General features: G+C 42.7%; 6 protein-coding genes across 7 annotated transcripts in view; 2 read left to right on the top strand and 4 right to left on the bottom strand.

Moving 5' to 3' along the window:
* Knockout (Stork-head domain-containing protein knockout) overlaps nt 1-3,756 on the bottom strand; it is a 65,500-nt gene extending 61,744 nt beyond the window's left edge. For both annotated transcript variants that reach the window (XM_070656584.1, XM_070656585.1), the window contains exon 1: nt 3,261-3,756. The gene's annotated coding sequence lies outside the window, so the exon portion shown is untranslated. The remainder of the gene's footprint in view (nt 1-3,260) is intronic.
* A 3,354-nt stretch (nt 3,757-7,110) lies between these two features.
* LOC139102825 (pro-resilin) lies at nt 7,111-9,472 on the bottom strand. The gene is made up of 4 exons (XM_070656969.1): nt 9,449-9,472; nt 8,351-9,313; nt 7,887-8,283; nt 7,111-7,695 (listed from the first exon to the last, which is right to left on the bottom strand). Exons 1-4 carry the CDS (start codon nt 9,470-9,472, stop codon nt 7,553-7,555), a joined length of 1,527 nt encoding a protein of 508 aa, XP_070513070.1. The 3' UTR covers nt 7,111-7,552.
* Nucleotides 9,473-11,658: 2,186 nt separating this feature from the next.
* LOC139102603 (RNA pseudouridylate synthase domain-containing protein 1) lies at nt 11,659-13,545 on the top strand. The gene is made up of 4 exons (XM_070656651.1): nt 11,659-12,041; nt 12,107-12,350; nt 12,436-12,712; nt 12,782-13,545. Exons 1-4 carry the CDS (start codon nt 11,820-11,822, stop codon nt 12,927-12,929), a joined length of 891 nt encoding a protein of 296 aa, XP_070512752.1. The 5' UTR covers nt 11,659-11,819; the 3' UTR covers nt 12,930-13,545.
* LOC139102604 (DNA repair protein XRCC3) lies at nt 12,943-14,400 on the bottom strand. Its single transcript, XM_070656652.1, has 5 exons — nt 14,245-14,400; nt 13,927-14,121; nt 13,539-13,669; nt 13,230-13,436; nt 12,943-13,173 (listed from the first exon to the last, which is right to left on the bottom strand). The coding sequence occupies exons 1-5, from the start codon at nt 14,267-14,269 to the stop codon at nt 12,961-12,963; spliced, it is 771 nt and encodes a 256-aa protein (XP_070512753.1). The 5' UTR covers nt 14,270-14,400; the 3' UTR covers nt 12,943-12,960.
* Nucleotides 14,401-14,477: 77 nt separating this feature from the next.
* Riok1 (RIO kinase 1) lies at nt 14,478-16,811 on the bottom strand. Its single transcript, XM_070656620.1, has 5 exons — nt 16,658-16,811; nt 15,488-16,509; nt 15,213-15,415; nt 14,852-15,148; nt 14,478-14,777 (listed from the first exon to the last, which is right to left on the bottom strand). The coding sequence occupies exons 1-5, from the start codon at nt 16,711-16,713 to the stop codon at nt 14,673-14,675; spliced, it is 1,683 nt and encodes a 560-aa protein (XP_070512721.1). The 5' UTR covers nt 16,714-16,811; the 3' UTR covers nt 14,478-14,672.
* A 58-nt stretch (nt 16,812-16,869) lies between these two features.
* Mrpl30 (mitochondrial ribosomal protein L30) lies at nt 16,870-18,767 on the top strand. Its single transcript, XM_070656661.1, has 4 exons — nt 16,870-17,028; nt 17,165-17,311; nt 17,562-17,688; nt 17,765-18,767. Exons 1-4 carry the CDS (start codon nt 17,021-17,023, stop codon nt 18,059-18,061), a joined length of 579 nt encoding a protein of 192 aa, XP_070512762.1. The 5' UTR covers nt 16,870-17,020; the 3' UTR covers nt 18,062-18,767.
* Nucleotides 18,768-19,128: the final 361 nt, after the last annotated feature.

The following is a 19,128-nucleotide window of genomic DNA, read 5'->3' as shown; positions in this document are numbered from 1 at the left end:
GATCAATTACGCGCTCGACGCACTCGCCGGCTGCGCCCGCAAAATGGACTCTTGCCGTTCAACTTTCCTTTAGGATGTATAAAAGACCCGAGTAAGAGTACTGTTAAAGGTCGACTATAAATAAATGGAGAGTACGCGGCGGGACGTAACTTCATGTGCGGGCGAGAACCGATCGCTCGCGAAGGTCGGCTGGCAGGATCGGTCTTATCAGCTCGCGAAAATCCTGCGACATCGTTAGCTACCCACAGAACTCTGCGACATTTTAACTGCCGCGAAAACGGGAGATCCAAGTCGGTCGAGGGCTTTCGCGGGGTTGCGTAACTCGGACAATCGGCTCGTTCTCGACCTCGGAATCCCCGCGGCCGTATTACGCGGGGAGAAGTCTATTTTGCGGCCGCGGGCTCGCGGGATCGCCGTAAACGGAACCTAAATGGCGATTTGAGCCAAGCATGAAAGACTTCTCGCGTAACGACGTGCTCGGAGAGCCGTAATCTTCTTTGCGCCGCCACGTTCGCGTTTAGCGGCCGCGCGCTAATCTTTACGGCGATTCGACCGGCCGTCGACTTACTTAACGATCGACTCCGCGTTCACGGACGATCGCGCATATCGTTTTCGAACTCCTCTCGCGAAGATAACCCGTTTTCCACACCTGCACCCGTTTGCCGTATCTCGCGCGCGTCTGATATCGCGCGGTACGCTAATTAATTTCGCAGATATTTTTTTTACTTTGTTAGAATTTTTTTCTTTTCTTTTTTTTTTATAAATAATTACTCGCTGCAAAGTAATTACGTTTTTCATTTTTCAAACAACGCGTGCGTAAGAAAAGCGCGCATTGCGAAACGCGGCTTTGAATACTTTTCTTTACGCTGCACGTGAACCAACACGCGCGCAATTAGAGTTTCTCGTATTAGTCACCATTCTGATCTTAATCAAGTTTATTAGAGAAAAAAAAAAAAAAAAAAAAAAAAAATTTTTTAATCGACTGATAAAGACACGTACACGTGCGTTGTGTCTTGGCGTTGCCAATCTTTCACGAAAGACGTCAAACGGTACACGGATTTGTATTCGTTTCGCCTGAATCAGGCGTTACGCAATTTTCACGTACAGTTTCTCGTTACGTTTTAGTCCCGTTTCCTGTAGACAAATCGGCGAGTATTATTAGACGATAATAGGAACGAGTTTGGCCAGCCGTCTCGCGCAGCTGTTATCACCGAAACGGGAATCGGCGGCGCTCGCCGTTCTCGCCGCGGAATTTATTTGTGTCACGGTGGTAATATATGAGCGCTAAATAGCCTCAATTAATACTACATTGAATGCCGCCGTTTATACGTACAGGTGCGGCGTTTACGCGTTTTTCACCTGCCCCTGGTGTGCCACTTTTATCGTTCCCATACGAGCGATTTTACCGAAGCCCACGTGAGCGCTGCGGCTTTTCCACCGGGTCGCGAAGTTCAAAACGCTGAATAGCGGCGCGAACAAAATCGGGCGTACTTCAATGTCTCGCTAATCTCAGTCGCTATTCACTCCTGTTCATTATCGTGAAAGCCAGACAACCTTTTAAAAGCGACCTTTCCTCGTAACGTTGCTCCCCGCGATGTCCTTTACGCGGGCCTTTCATGTCGTCAGGGTAATCGATAGAAAACGCCGTTTGCGCCGTGCAAAAGCCCCTCGATCGGCGAACGCGGCCCGAAAACCGGAATAATCAAGTAGATCGCCATGAAAATTAGATCGGACAAGTCTCTCGCGAGCGAAGACACGTGGAACCAGTTTAATTGCCCGGCATTGTGTCGACAGTTAATGACTGCGTTCCGCGGCTGTTTATCCCCCGGATAACACCGTCACCGTGTCCCCGAAGACAAGTTGCCACTTTAATTGCGGCGCGTGTAACACGGATTGCCGAGATGGAAAAACCGCGTCACCAAATTTCGCGAATCAGTCGAGGGTGAAGATAATTTAATTTCCTATTCATAAACACACGATTTTTTATCAATTTAAAATTCTAAAAACTACTAAAAAAATTGTCGACGTGTAAGAAACCATCGTAAAAAAAAAAAAAAAAAACTATAGATATAAAAAATTGACGAATGTAACCTAGAGTTGTAATCGAATTCTGCGCTTCAGAGCTGCGAAAATTTCACACCTAAAGGCTTTTAGATCCAGCAAAACGTGTTGCGGGAGGCAGGGCAAGGGGTAGGAAACAGTTTCGCGATTAATGCAACACATTAGCGAGAACTGTTGCGACCGTCTCTCTCGCACGACCTCGAGGCACCGCGTTACATTATCTCTAGCCGGTTCGGGATGGTAATTCCGCGTTATTTCCCCGAGGTCGAGGTCGCGGCAGGCCGCGCGTCGATTCGTGCGGAAAAGGAGACCGTCGACCTCCGAATAAATCGCCGGGGACGGTCCCGTCGTGACGAGACGACGCGGTAAATCATCCGGGTTCTCAGCCTCTCAAAAGAGCGCCTCTCGTCGACTAGCATTAACGAAGACCTCCGCGCGCGGCCTCGCCGTTATTAACTCGCTATTATCGCCGCGTTATTGTCGACCGCGTGGCGGAAGCGCCAAGACAAATGTTTCTTTTTCTCCTTTTTTTTGATTTTTTTTTTTCTTTCTTTTTTTCTTCCTTTCTTTTTTTCCCCGGCGATGAAAGAAGAGCCTCGCGTTGTTTGTACGAATCACTATCCTTCGGTCACCCTCCCCAAGTGACGGAACGAGTTCCGCGTTCGGCCGATGCCAATTAAGTCGAAACACGACGATACGTCGCGCATCCGATCGAAAATTAATTCCGCAGGCGAGAATCGAGCGGGACGATGAATCTTATGTCACCTCGCGTCTTTCTTGCTTTACTTTGCAGCGTGCACCTTACTTTCGGCATTCCGCGAAATTATATGTCTACGTGTTTCCGCCTCGAATCATATTTCGTTGCGCAATGACGTGTTGCATCACGATGTGGAGCGTTCGATGAGATCTGTTCGCCGCCGGAAAGTGGTATCTTAATTTCTCGGGTTTTCGAAAAAAAAAAAAAAATTAAAATCGCGAACAATCGCAACAAAAGACTTTCTAGTAAAAATTTTATGCTTAAATTCGTGCTAATTAAAAAGCGAAACCCGCCGAAAGAGTCTTTCGCAATGAATCTCGGCCACTCGAGAGCCTATCGAGCGTCATCGAGTCGCGTAATCTGGAAAAGTCCGAATTCGAGGAGAGACGGGTCGCGAGGTCTTACGATTTAATGACCCTCGAGGTTGAAATCGGGCACTCACCTTGCCGCGCAGCAGCTGCCGGTGCCGGGCTAATTACCAAGGTTATCGCAACGTCTGATATCGTCAGCGACGGGAAGAACGGGTTTTCACTTTTAGTCCGGGAAAGAAACGAGCATCGCGGTCCACAGCCGCGCGCACGATTATCTGGTCCTTGATGCGACACGTGCACGAAGGCACACGCGCCTCCGACGATCTCTCGGCGTTCCCTCGGCGTCGGCGAACAAATGAAGAACGAACGAACGAACAAATGAAGAACGAACGAACGAACGAACAAATGAACGAAGGTCCGCGGTCCCTCCTTCGGCCGCAGGAGTCGCGGGACGCGATCGATCCGCTTGCCGCGGGGATCCTCTCGGGACGCTGCTCACAATCGGGAGACACGGGGACGCGGGTCTCGAGCGCGGGCGCGGGCGCGGCGGAGTACACGGCGCGTATTCGAGGACGACGCGGCAGGTGCAGCCGCTACAACTGGCACGGTCGTCGGCTTCATACTGAAGGGAAGAGATACGCGGCGGGCACGATGCCGCCGCAGGCTGCCGTCGCGCGAGCAGCTACGAGAAACTGGCCCCGCCGCCGAGTTTTCGGATCAGCGCCGGTCTCTCCTCTCTCTCGCTCTCCGCAGATCTCTCCTTCGTTCTCTCGCACTCGCCTCCACTCTCCTTGCCGCCCTCCACCTTCGAAACGCGTGGTGGGGTTTGCTCTCCGCGAATGGAGGGGCCATCCTCTTAACGTCTCTCTCTTTCTCTCTCCGAACGGCGACGCCGTGATCTCTCTTCTCTCTCGCGTGGGATCGGAGCCCCGAAGATATTTTTGGATTTTTCTTTCGATACGTTGTCCTGCGTGGAGTCACCCGGTTTAAGACCCGTTCGCAGGGATCCCTCACGATAAATTCCCCGCGACTTGCCGCGCCGTGCGAGTAAATTCGCTCCGCGAATCCCCTCGGATATGCGGACGAGAATCGGTACCTGGAATAAAACGCGCGCGCCGATACTTCGGAGGTGATTCTACCTACGACGAGTACTCCCTTCAACGTCCGCGTCCACTTTTAATCTAAATTTAGTAGCATGATTTTCTACTTTCGACTGTTGCTAAGGAGGAAGTCGCTCTTTTTCCGAGCGCGTCCCTTTCCACGCGCGCTCGTCCCAGCATCCGCAACGAGATACCGCGTGTTATTACTATAGGCACTTGAAATAGAGTTTTCCGAGATCCGGAGGAATAACGAGCGAAAAAAAAAATATATTTAAACTGTATAATTTTTTTTTTATAATATAATATGAGAACAACTGTTCCGGGCTGCTCGGATCGCCGAGAGATTCATCTCGCGAGACAGGTGAATCTTAGGTTCTCACTTCTGCGTCCTTGCGCTCGCCGGCGCTCCGCGCGGAGATGCAAAAAGGGAAGCGCCGGTGAGGATCGTCGTGGAATTTCCGTGTGCCCTCCGTCTTTTCGTACCTGGGCCCTCCAGGCCGGCGCGACGCGTTCCGGTAGGTCGGTGACGCCGAGAACCGGACCGGCCGCAAAAACCTCTTGCGAGGGAACGGGGGAGGGACGCGAACGGGCCCCGGGGGTTACCGGCGGGTCCTACCTGGGTCGTAAAGGTGCCTGGACCCATCGCCGAATATGGCCGAAGACGCCTAAGTGCGCCCGGTAACAAGACGCCTCGTCGCGAAACGCTACGCCGACGTGCGAGCATGCTTTATCGGACAGAGTCATTCCGGGACTTGTTTAGAGACTAGACGAGATTACTTGTTGCTCGGCAATTTTTTTCAGCCAACATTTTATTTTATATTTTAATCAGTCACATTACCAGGAGTAATTAATTAAGAACGTAAAATATTTGTTTTATTACATTTGTAATTTTTTAATTTTTATTAATCGAAATATGCAGAATATCGTCGGGTCGCGTGAACAGCTACGTGTTAAAGACGCGGGACATTTAGAACTCGACTAACAGGAAGAGCAGGAATAGGCGCGAAATTGTCTAACGATGATCTGGCGATTTTCGCATCCGTGCCGTAAAATAATTAGACTGATCCTTAGACGGCGAGGGCGGCGTTTAGCGTCCTCGTGAACGTTAGGCCACTTCACACACGCTGAGGAGCGGTAATTAACGACGCTCCGGCTCCACGTACTTTCATTAAGTCCGCAACTTTCTAATGCGCCCGGCAAGTATCTCTGTTTAAGCGTAACGGTGCTACGTCGCACGCCGTAACGCGTATAACAATATCTTTTTCGCCTTTCGAAATTAAAAACACGTCCGTCGCGTTAGGAAAGTTTGGAAAGTGCGGAGCACACTCGAGGATCCTTGGGTTTCGTCAATTAGAATTGCCCATCGCGATCACCCGGCGGTCCGATCGAGTTTCAAACAGAACGTCCCTCGAGTCGATTCGCTTAATCGTGCAAAAAAAGGCCGACGACGATCGCTCTTTCGGTTCTTATTCCGCCTTTAGCGCGAGCCTATTGACTTTTTTCTACGATTGGGCAATCCGTGCTCCGAAAGTTGGCGAGGGACTTTTAACCCGGGCTTCTCCGCCATCCTCGTGCGAGAACGAGATCGCAGAAGAGCTCTTTATAGGCCTGTCCTTACGGTCGTTGAATGAACACCCTCTCCGCGTCTACTCATCCCCCGGCAATCGCGCAACGGCTTTATTATACGGCTCGGCTCGCGGAACGACTTTCCTTTAAATCGGAGGGACGTTTCGCGTGCCTCGGGTTGACATTTACAGTAAAATCCCGGGCGCAGCTGGCTCACTACTCCGCTCGATGATGCCTTAAGGATCTACGGTATCGCGGCTGGAACCTGTTTCTCTTGTTCCTGGTTGCGCCGGCTATATTTATGCGCGTTTGCACGCGTCTACGCGTATCGCCGCCATACAAATTGAATTGCAACTAATTATGAAATATTGCCGATGCGTCCCGCGCGAACGCGCGAGAATTTCACGCCGCGTCTCGAAAACGTCCGCCTAACTGAGACGGACAATTGTCCCGCGTAACACTTACGCAACACCCGGGATGTAAGAGGAGGGAGAGCGGGGAGAACAATGATATTTTATCTTTGAAAAGAACAAAATTTATGTGAGTGGTTGCGAGATAATACACGCGGACATTTCTCTCGCAGCTATCGGCCGTTGCGCTACTTTTGGTGCCTTGAATCAGCTTGATACAATTTTCTCTTTTGTACGTCAAAGTTTAATTTTTTCTGTTTTACATTTTTTTTATTCGAGTAAAAATTTGAATTAAATATTTCTCTTTCTCTCTCTCTTTCTTTCGGTATTCGATGCAGGATTTTTGGGCGATTCCTTCGAAAGATTATTTTTCCGGCTCAAGTCGAGTTTCACACCTCGGCGAGTTAATCCGGTAAAACAACGGAATCCGAGGTAGTTGCCGCGTCGCTTTTTACCGCGGTCGTTAAAGAATCCACTGTGGAAGCTGGCACACTTGGTTATCAAAAATCAACAAATTTTCTCACAGTTTCGTGTGCACGCGCAAGTGTTTAGTCTTTTATAATTTTATAAAAAGCTCCGGTAATTTAAGTTAAAAAAAAAAAAGAAAAAAAGAACCCCCGTTTGAAAATATGAAATGCCAGCTTCACAGGGATTTGCAGCGACTCGCGGAGTTTTAATGCCCGGAGATTCACACGTGGTGGCGGACCGGGCCGACTTTGGCTTCCTGTCGGCGGTCGAGCAAACGGGTCGCACGAGATATAACGCAAGCCGGATACGGAGCTACGTAATTGTACACATCGGCCGTGTTAATCTTTGTCGTACGAGCGCGTCGTGCGACCCTTAAGGTCGCGCTTCCCCGAGCACGCCGCGGAAGTGTGAAATTAGTTCGGCGTATAAGAAAACGGAATTATTCTACGCAGCTGCATGCACGTACAATGCCTAATTTCGTCTAACGGTTAAAAGTCTGGTCCTGACGTCGTTCGTATTAATTTTCCGACTTTTACGTAATTTTCACGTACATTTAATTTTTAAAAGAAGAAAAGTCTAATATCTATATCGAAATGGATCTTTTGAGGTAATAAAGAAAGAACTCATATATCGGTTACATATGTTTATTTTTTATACATTTTTTTTTTGCTCAATTAATAGTTGGCATAAATCTAAATGAAGGAAAAGACTTGCACTACGCGGGATAAATTAGTAATAAATATTAATTCGTGAACTTTACACTAAAAATATAAATTACAGTTATATTGGATAATAAGGTACGAGTTTTTCATTCGAGATTCTTCACTTCTTCGCAAAATTATTAAAAATTATATCTAAATCTATTAAACTATATGCTCTTTAATATTGATATCCACTGTGACCACCGTCTTGCCTGTTGCCTTCGTTGTCGTTGCCGATATTATTGCTAGGAGGATTAGAAAAGTAACCGCCGGTGTCACCGCTCAAACCGTTATTGTTATCTCGGCCAAAAGACTGTCCTGCTGTAAAAGATAAATTTCTCAATCAAAGAATCCACAAATAAAAAATTTAATTCCCTAATAAAAAAATTCTAGATATAAAATACTCAAATATTTATAAAAGAATTAAACTTGAGATTTTTCACAATTTTTTTTCACGTCGTTTGCGTCATGTCGATTAAAAAAAAAAAAAAAAGATTGCAATTTTATCGCACCTGGTCTCCCCGATTGATAACCGCCTCCGCTGTTAAATCCATCGGACTTTTCTGGACCGCCATTTGAATAACCAGCGTTACTGCCGCCTCCATTAAATCCTGAGTTATTCACGAAGCCGCCTTCGCTACCTGGCCGGCCAGAAGAATAGCCGTTGTTGTTATCACTCGGTCCGCCGGAGCCGTATCCCCCGCCGGCATTCGCTTCGCCCTCGTATCTAATTTGCGGTTTAAATCCATCCTGATCAGCCTCGTACTCGACAATCTGTTTCCTACCGTCTGGCAGCAAAACGTTGAACTCGCCTTGAGCTCGGTCGCCGTTTCTAGTCTCCGTGTGGCTGTAATCGCTACCGGTTCGCTGATCCTTTACTTTGTAGGAAAATTCATACTTGGCCGGCTCCTGAAAATGAAGTAAATCTTGTAATTATTAATTCGCGCTTGACTCAATTTTAATAATAGACACTTACGGAACTTTCTTCTTGCGCGTTGCTGTTGTAACCCTCGTTACTTCCTCCTCCTCCTCGTCCTCCGAAATTTTCATCGTCGTGCCTGAAATCACCGTTTCCAATCGGACCTCCAGATGGATAGCCGCCGTTAGTTCTGCCGCTTGCGAAATTTCTTTCGTTTGAGCTCGTAGACGCATACCCGTTGTTTCCGCCTCTGTTAGGTGGACTGTAACTAGTTGACAATCCTCCACCGAGTTCATTCGGAGATCCGTAGCTGCTCGACGGTGGCCCGTTATCTCCACCGTTGAAGCGACCTTTGCTGATCGTGTTTCCGGTTCCATCGGGTGCGCCGTAACTACTCGAAGGCCTTCCGTTTACATTCCCGTTCGCCCCAGGCGCGCCGTAACTGCTCGACGGTCTTTCTCCGGCATCTCCGTGTCCGAACTCACCCCTGTCGTTTCCGGGCACGCCGTAATTAGTCGACGGTCTACCTCCGTTTCCGAAACCACCCCTGTTGCTCGCATCGGGAACGCCGTAGCCGGTCGACGGGTTGTTTTCGTTGCCTGCGTTTCTGAAACCACCGCCGACGTTTCCGTTCGCCCCGGGAAGCCCGTAGCTCGCCGACGGTCTTCCACCGCTTGCCCGGTTCTCATCAAACCCACCGGGAACGCCGTAAGAACCAGAGGGCCGCCCGCCTCCAAATCCGTTTCCCCGAAACTGACCCAAACTGTTTCCATTACCCTCGACGGGCGCGTCGTAAAGTTTCGACGGACCATTACCGACACCGGGGCCGCCGAAACTTGTTGCGCCGGCGTTTCTATCAACGTTACCTCTATTACTGAAATCCGGCGGCCCGTACTGAGCAGACAAGTCGGTCCGACCGTTGTTCGCGCTTGAGGTGCCCGTTCTCGGAGGTAGATACGTATTAACAGGCGGTTCCGACCACACCACGGCCAGCATCATAATGAGCGTCACTCCGCTAATCTGCGATTAGAATTTCAACGCGACCCTTATATTTTTTATAACTTGGCGATTAACGTCAGTAGGATCAACGTGTGAAATTATATTCTTAAAATTTCTCGAGACGAATGATCAGCGAGTGCAGTTATTTCCCCTTACCTTAAACATCTTGACGGTTTCCATAGCGTTCTCCAGCGACAAGAGAAGTCGAATTTCTGTCCCTCCAAGGGAGGTTTGCTCTCCCCGAGTGTCGCTGCTGCCCTTTCAGCGCGAGATAGACTTGTTGAGGGAATGACAAAGCGCGAGGTCCGCGTCGGTCTTTATATATCCCGGGGCTCATCCGCGTTTCTAGATCATAGTTTGGTGCAATCGACAAGATTTACAGCAATGTTCGACGCAAGTATGTCACAAGATCCCTGCGCGGGATCGATGGAAAAGAGCGCCGGATCGGTGTGCAAGCAAGCATGCGCTCACGAGGAGATTCGCGCTCTATATCTCGCCGATCGCGGCTCCCGTCAGCGTTGCGCCGCGAATCGTTAACTCGTAATCATCTGGAGCGCCTCTAAATCGTCTCGCCTTTGACGCGATCCCTGATATATCGTTCCGATGCACCACCGTACGAAGGAGCGTAAAAAAAAAAAAAAAATAGTTATACTCCTGCCGCGATTTTTTCTCAGGCTTTTGTGAGAACCGCATCCTTCTGAAATCAAACGCGAGCTCGCGCCGCGCTAAAGTAGTAATTAATTAAAATAACGATAGCTTTAAAACAAAAATTCTATGATCTCTTTTGACGAGCGCAAAGTCTAAAAATGTTTGTATTTGCAAGAAGAGTTTGCCGATCTTCTTTTCTCTATGGCCAACAGTGGCACAAGCGTGAAATGTATATCTTCCGAGGAAAAAAAAAAAAAGAAAAGAAAAGAAAAGAAAAACAAGTCTAAACGTCGCGACTTCCCCGCGCGTAGAACTGAGAGACGATGCGCTTTGACGCAATAGACGTGTGGCGCAAACTTGCATAACGTATGCCCGTCTCATCCAGCGTGCAGCCGCTACCGTCACCTGCATTCAGTACGAATGCTCGGATTGCATAAATTTTTCCCGGATAACGTGCATGCACGTGCACACGGAGGGCACCAAATAAGCGCGCGAGATAACTTGAGATAGCTCTCTGAGAAGCGCTCATTAATTCTGGAGATCCATCTACCGTTGATTAATCCTCATTTTATTTCAATTAATCTAAGAACGCGGAATTAAATTATATCTGAATGAGGAACAATGAAAAATAAATAATGTCTCTTCGTGTCTAGGGACGGTAGACTTTAAATTAATTTCGATTGCAATTAATGCAAATAAATTTCGTCTTTTAATTATATAACACTTGATGGATTTTAAATAACAGATTTATCGGAATTTACTGTTACGTAAAATTTGATTATAATTATCTGTGTACGTGAGTGCACATGATATGTTTATTTCGAGTCTTGAATTGCTTGTGGAAGTCGTCGGTTAAGATGGATAGTCCAGTTTAAACACGGCGAATAATATATGACGCAATTAGAAAAATCCCTTTGTTAGCTTGCAATTATTCGATTACATTTAACTGATTTAACGTCGGGCAGACACGGCGGATGCAGCCTTCTCGTGCGAATGCACCTCGAGAGAAGACGTTTTGTGTGTGGCGCGTGATTCCTCTCCTGATACGCATCTCGCGGTCTCGGGTTTTGTGTCGCTTGTGTAAATGAGAACACAGCCATTCTGTGTCGTCATATTAATCTCTACACTGCACCGCGATCACCATCACAATTGTCGCGTGATAATCCGGCGAAAAATAATTTTCCCTGGCATAATTAATTTTTTTTTCTTTTTTGCATCCGCTGCAATTGCATCAGTAATATGTATTTGAAATTTCTAGTATCGCGCAAAGTATAAATGTTACAAATTAAGCACACGTTGCAGCTTTATTTTTACATTGTTTTTTTTTTTTTTTTTACAAATTTTTTACGTTTGGCGTTCCAGACTTTTTCGTTGATTAATTATTAACAGATACAAATAACATTAAAGATGTTTTGATTCTGCAAGATTAATGTTTAAATAATTGTAATCTTTTATACATTTTTATTATCGCTAGATCACAAACCATAATTTTTTAAAATATTTTTATATGTATATGTATACATGTGTACGCTGAAAAACAGATATGACGCCGGCAGCAACTAGCGAATGTAACTTTAAAGTCGTGTGCGTCGAGTTTCACATGTGCCGCATATACGTACCGCGCCGGCCGGTTGCCGATGACATATTTCCCCCGTTCTCGCATTCCTTGTCTCTGCCGCCTAGGGTTAGGATAGCCGCTGTCGCCGCAGAAAACACCATGTCCGTTTTTCGGTGCACGTATACAAGTTCTCTCTGCATTCGTCTGCACCGTGGTCTGCACCTACATGTGTGCACGTAAACAACTGAAAATGGCCGCGTGGAGACGCAGTTCAGAGTTCAGAGCTGAGATAAAGACACAGATCGTTTAGGGCCCTTAGCAATGGTCACAGTAAACGTAAACGGATTCTTACACACGTGCACGCTGATCGTCTGCAATCTCGCGTATACTGTAATTCGTCTGATATACTCGTGCATCAAGCGATTAATGAATGATTGGCACGATAAGCACAGGTCTGTTAAAATCGTTCATCGTAGCGAGAACTTTTTGATAGTCGACAAGCCTTACGATATGTACATAAATAGCAATAATCCTGACAGAAAGGTAAGAGCATTCTCTTTCGAGGATGCCGATTAGCATATTCGCAAATCAAGTATTTACGTTTGTAGAATACTCTTCAGACGAAGCTGCGAGAAATGTTGCCGGACTTGGTTAATCCACGGTTGTGTCACGAGTTCCACTTCGTTCATCGGCTAGATTATCCCACGAGCGGCGTTATATGTATAGCGTTAAATAAAAAGTCAGCCAGAGCGGCGTCGTCCGCCTTTGAAAATCATAAAGTACAAAAATTTTACTTGGCATTGGTACATGGTCACATACACGAATCTCGCATCATAATTGACAAGCCAATTGGTTAGGAATTGTTGTAGAACAATATTTCGTAGTAAGAACAGGTTTGGTAAAGTTTTTATCTTACCCAATCGGTTCTTTAACTTAGGTGCTGATATTCGAGAAAAAACTGGCAATCATAAAATGTGCACAAGTGACAGTATCTTTTGTGACAAGCCACGTAAGTCGTACACAACTCTGGTAGTCTTGGAACGTGGGTTTTGGAAAGGTAAACCTGCGACTAAAATCTTGCTAGCGCCTGGCACGGGTAGGCGACATCAATTAAGAGTACATTGCCATCATATCGGTCACACAGTTATAGGAGATTACACATACAGTGAAGGCAAGGACATAGAACCTCGTAGAACTTATCTTCATTCTCTTAGGTAGCCAAAAATTACAGAAATATTTAATACATAATTATCTTAATATTAATACTGTATTTATTCTTTAAGGTTAATATTAAATTGTGATATTGAAAATATAGATGTGAGAACGGAAGATCCGTTTGACGCTTCTATACTATCTGATTACAAAGCGACAAATGTAATTAAAATCTTGGATGAGAATATATTTCGTGATATATACAAACTTATGAAATAAAGTTGAGACTTCGTTTTACGATAACAAAGGTTTATTTAATCGCTCTGACGCCAGATTGTATCACCTCGAATTGAAAAGTAATTCTCGGCAAATGTGAAGCCAGTATTATGCAAGCGTATCGCGAGGAGATTCTTCGATAGAAATATAAAGAGGTCGTTATCATACTCGACCATGTAAGCCCTAAAGCTGGCTGGTCGTCAAAGTCTTGAGAATAGATTTTATGGCTATCTATTACTGCGGATACCTAAAAAACAGACGTGTTAGCATACAATATAACAATTTCTTTAAGATTATGCTCACCTGATTAATGCAGACCACGCATAAGTCGTAATTTTTATAAAAATCGTGTAACAATCTTCCAATGAGCCTCTTACTTTTGCCTTGTTCTTGCTCCTTCCAATCCTCTACTCTATAAGGAGCAGCTATGGAATCGATAATCAGCAATCCTATTTTACGTGTTCTCATTAGCTTAGGAACTTCCTTTTGTAAGCACAATACCAGTTCTTCCTTCAACGTTAACGAGTTATAAGTTATAAGAATCGCGTGTACAATTAACAGCTTAATCTATATTACATTATTTAAAAAATACAAGTAATATATTTTAATTACAATAGTAGCTATATGTTTCACAAGTATCACATCTCCATTCACAGAATGAGCCTTAGCTATCTCCGAATGCTCTAACAATTGTTGTAACCGTTTCGAGGGGAAAGCACTTTCCGTACATATATATATAGCACCTGTTACAACGTCAGTAATTTAACTATAAATATTTTAAAAGAATATCACAGTCAAAAGAGAAGAAAAACGACTAAGAAAGTGAGACATAAAAATCTTCTATTAAATTTAATGATATTTATCGAATTATCTTTCTCTAAATACATGAAAAGTCTTTTCAAACACGCAAAAGTATTGCGTTAATATTATAAAATGAAAGATGTGCGTGTCGCGAGGACGCCTACGCAAATATTTTTTCCCCACATCTTTTAGACATTACCAGCCTCGAGACCGCCCGCGGTCATTGGTAATTGAACGGTGAGACATAATTGTAGAGTCAGCTGTGTTTTCCCGGTGCCGGCGGCACCGTAGATCTGCGTTATACCCCTGCAAGTTATGCCGCCTTTAAGTTTTGCATCCAGCTCGGCGCAACCGGTAGTCAGAAACCTCTCCTTTATTTCAGCCGCGTTCGTCACTAGCACACAGTCACACGAGAATTATTTCATACGTAAAAAATATGCAGTCTCAAATTCAAAGTATCACTCTGCTTCAATCTTTAGAGTAGAGAGATACTCTTTCCTTTTTTTCAAATACATACCTGGCATATTTAGCAGTCCTTCCATTTCTAAGCTGACCTCTCGTACGTTTAACGTGTCATTTATATTTTACATTATTTGGCGACCGATAGTTCGAAATCGCCAGTTTAAAATTTACGTCGACATCTCCGAGCGTGCCTCCGGTTAACTGATTGCCAGATAGTCATATGGTACTGTCTAAATTCCATGCAATCGTGGCGCCATCTTTCGTTCGCAGTAAAAAATACATTACAAATATATTAAAAAAGAAATAAGTATATTCTTGCAAAATACAGTATATATTTTTTATATACAAGTCACGCTCATTCTTAAATATTTAAATCTTAAAAGTTCTATTTCTTTTTGTATTTTCTTTAAATATGAAAAAGTTTGAATATTGCTAATCATCAATATACACATTACAGAGCGTTGTCACTAATTTGATAGACATTTATTTTCCTCCTTTTGAGACTTTTACTTTACGTTTTTTTACGTGTTTTTTGATTTTTATTTTTCGCTTTTCCGCCTGTTGTTCTTTGACTGCTTTCTTGCGCATCTTAAATTAAAAATCAAACGTCACAGTAAGAAAAAACGTTATTACCGAAAAAGGAATAAATAATGCACACTTACTTTTCTACTTTCCGGACTTTCGTTTCTGGGTCTAGCCGAATTTACGAATTTACTTTTGTTATCGTCCTCGCTGTCCGTTTCGCTTTCATTCTCGGTATCGGAATCCTCACTGTTCTCTGAAGAAGTGCAAGCATCGCTTCCGTCCTTCATACTTTTACTATCTGCCTTGTGTTTGTTAGTGAGAATCTCCGGTGTTTCCGCAGGTTTGGATAGGTCCGCTTTTAAACCGATCAATGTCTTATAAATCAAATCTTTTCCCGATTTTGCGAGATTAATATCGCGCTCAACATTGATCACCTACAAAAGAAAGCAATAAAAATATATGCGCGTACTAGCGATAATCGTTGAATCAACGGAATACCTGAGTCAGTCTCTGAGGAATATAAGCTTGTTTAAAAACTGCTTCCTCTATTTGTTGCTGCTCTGGATCTTTTTCTTGATCCTTCTCCTGTAGCCACATATCCAGATACTCATCCATGTTCTTCTCGTTTACCGTAGGATCCGTTATAAAGTCAAAGAGCGCTTGAAGCGACATAACTCCCACGTTGTACTTTTTGAAGAATGCTAAAACAAACCATAAATTCAATACATTTTTTTTTTTATAACTCGGATTAATAGCGCGAAAAAATTTCATACCTGTAATATTACTACAGTCATTTCTGAGAAATTCCATCGCGTTACAATGATCGCGGTCCACAGCTTGTGAAACATCGATGATAACAATCGATCCATCGTGATAAAGTATATTATATTCGCTTAAGTCTGCATGAACAAGTCTACACTTGTTGTACATCTTCCACATAATTTCGATACATTCTCTGTATAACATTCTCGACTTTGATTCTGTAAGTACAGCATCCTTAAGTTTGGGTGCCGCCCAACCGTCCGAACCCAAAAACTCCATTAGCAGCATATGACCGCCGGACAAAATCGGCCGTGGTGCTCGAACACCGCCCTGCTCCAAACGTTTTAAATTGGAGAACTCCTTCTCCGCCCAGATCTTCACCATTTTTCTTGGATTGTGCAGGGAATGTACATGGTCGAAACGATATTCACCTCTAATATATTTCTCACGATTTCGAAATGTCAAAATAGAAGTTCTGTATATCTTGATGGCAATCTCATCTCCGTTCTTTGATTTTGCATAATAGACATTGGCCTCTTTTCCAGTTGAGATACAGCCATTTATCTCTGCCAGCACTCCTCTCTCAAACAGTTTGTGCAACTTATTTTTAATGCGCGAATCTAAAACATTCTCGGTTGTCGCATGATCACTTTTGTCTTTCATTCTTATGCGATCCTTGTCGACGCGTTTGTCCGTCTCGATTAACAAGTTGGCCACATGGCCTGGCAGCGATGGGCCCGCATATTTCTCCAAATTAATTTTATTCGCGAACCGTGACAACAGTTTGTGCTTAGGCTGATAATTCGTCACTTTCGTAGAGGCAGTCTGAGCGTTGGGCCTCTGCAAACTGGTTTTCACAACGGTATTCTTTTCCTCGTCCAAGTCATACTCATTATTACAGCAATAGTCGTCGTCCTCATTGCCTTCGTTTGTTTTATCGTCTGTAATGCAAAGACTGGATATTTCTTTCTCGAGTCCGCATTGCCGCTTTAAATTCACGTTATGTAAAGGCTTTCCCTTGAATGTGTTTTGCCTACGGAGAGTAAAATACATTGTAGCTTTAAAGGTCTAACACATTTTCAAATAATTTTATTAACATTGTTACTCCTCACCGAACAGCTGATATATTTTCTACTCTTTCGTAGAATCCATAATACGAGCTAAATGAATGTGATACTTACGTCAAATTCTCCTCCTCGGCATCACTGAATTGACCCTCCTCAAATATTTCTGACATTATTAAATATATCTTTTCTGACAACTTGTATGTCACCTCAAATTGCACAACGTCTAGTTACACACGTGGTGCTTGAAAGAATATTCCGATATTTTCCCCTTCCCTTTCTCTCTTTCTCTCTTTCTCTCTTTCTCTCTTCCTCTTTTGCACGCGCAGAGCAGTGTTTTAGTGCCAACGAAAATCCCCTACAAGCTATTTCTATCATCAGCTGTAGTCAGCTGCAAATTGAGCTGGTGTATATATTTTTCAACTTAATTCAAGAGTTTTGTAACATTATCTATCTAATAAATCAACACGCGTGCGAAAAATGTTCACGTAAGTAATCGAATAAATTTGAGATTACTTCAATTATTTAAGGTGCCATAATACAATGTTTCGTTAACGTTTATATTTTTTAAGATATTCTAACCTATACGCGTTGCGTACTAAAATTTACATTCTTAATTTTTAGTTGCAACGTGATAGCTAAATTAACTCGGACACCTATTTCCTCGAACTTCGTTCGTAATTCTTCTTATACTAAAAAAGAAATTAAATGGAATGCTGAAAATAAAAATTTGAAAGGAGTAAGATATGAAGGAGTTACATATTATCCAAGGTATACGTGATCGTATTATGTTATGTTTTCATCCTTTCAAAGACTTTTCACTGTTCATAAATTATACAAAAAAAAAAAAAAAATAGCAATATATTTGCAATAAAAAAATTACTATGATTGATGTTGAGCTATAATTTTTTTTTTTTTTTACAAGACATACTTACATTTTTTAATGTTGAAAGGATTAAAACAACTTGTGATTAGTAAGGTTGTAATTGCTATTTTTAAATATTTAATAATGTATTTGTAGACATCCAGATCATGTTGATCCATCATTCAAACCAAGCAAATTGTTATTAGTAACAAGGGTGAAGCCTTTTGCAGGTAATCCTTGGTGGGAAAAAAAGACGCTCGAAAATTTAGGTTTTATAAATAAGGTAACCAAAGTGATAGATGTAAAGTGTAAAAAATAATTTTTGATAAATTCTTTATTTGTTTAATCTCGCCTTACAGACCCATTCAAATACTCCAGTGATTGTAAAAAACATACCAGAGATATGTGCCATGCTCTGGACAGTGAAGCATTTGGTAAAAATCGTTCCCATAAAGTTACCTGATAAATTGCCAAACCCAGACGATTTAAATAGTACGTATTTACACGAAAATGGTACATTGTATGTTATACCGCGAGTAGATCCTGCTCGCGTAGATGCTATAGAAAAGTTCATGAATGATACAAAAAAACTGAATCGCAATCTCATACAAGATAAACTAAGAAAACAATGGTTAATAGGAGGTATTTTGTCATAAGTACTAAAATTCTGATAAAAAAATTACTAATGAAATAATCAATATAAATTTATTATTGAAAAAATAACACCTTGATAATTTTCGGTTAAAATTCCTTTCTTGAGAAAAAACTTTCATAGTAATCTGTATATAATAAAAAATAAAATAAAATAAAAATAGTATTATGTATGTATAAAAAATATAAAAATAATATTCGTAAAAGAAACGGTAATTTTTCGCTACAAGAGACGAAGGAAACGATTGAACAAATAATATAATTTTATTTATACTTTGCATATGTGGTCAATTGACCAGTTTACAACCTACGAACAATAATGTTAAAATTTTACTGTTTTATGTCATTTTTAATCTGATTAAAGTGTCCCACATTCCCAGGTTGTATACAATTTTTTGATTGACTTTATTCTGAACTTTATTTTAAAACCTAATTTGTAAAGTATTTTTAATGTTGAAAATTAATGATAAATTAAATGGCAATTAATATCTGCGCCACATATTTTTTAAAACACTTGTAATCGATGAGAAAGCAATTTAAATATTGAATTAAAAGATTTGATTGCACATCCAGGGAATTCGGGACTCTTAGCAGACAAGAAAATCTATAAGATGCCCTGCAATAAGATGTTCATTATCTCAATCATTTCATGCTTCCACTTTTAGTGGAACAGAAAGTTGAAATATAAATGTTTGATTCCGATTTACAATATGCAATCTTACATCGAATTCAATGAGAAATAACTTTCGGATTTATTATTGCACCATAATAACGGCTGTAATGTAATAATAACATACAAACTTAAATTTATCATAATATTACTTTGATTTATTAAATTAAATTATTTTACTATTGTTATTCTTATATGTCACAGCCGCCCTCCCTCAGAATTATTCGCATTTATTTTATCTCGACACCAAATGATCTCGATCTGTAGCTTGTTGCGGGACACCCATTATAATAAGTGGAAGATAAATGCCGCTTTGGGTCAGTCGTGCGGACCTACCTAGACACAGTGTTCGAAAAAACAGAGTCGAAATTCAGAAGATCTACGCTTTCGCGCGCGAAACTC

Source organism: Cardiocondyla obscurior, linkage group LG05 (genome assembly GCF_019399895.1).
Source record: "Cardiocondyla obscurior isolate alpha-2009 linkage group LG05, Cobs3.1, whole genome shotgun sequence".
Taxonomy (NCBI): domain Eukaryota; kingdom Metazoa; phylum Arthropoda; class Insecta; order Hymenoptera; family Formicidae; genus Cardiocondyla; species Cardiocondyla obscurior.
Note: the sequence above shows the minus strand (reverse complement) of the source record. Positions and strands in the feature narration are given on the sequence as shown.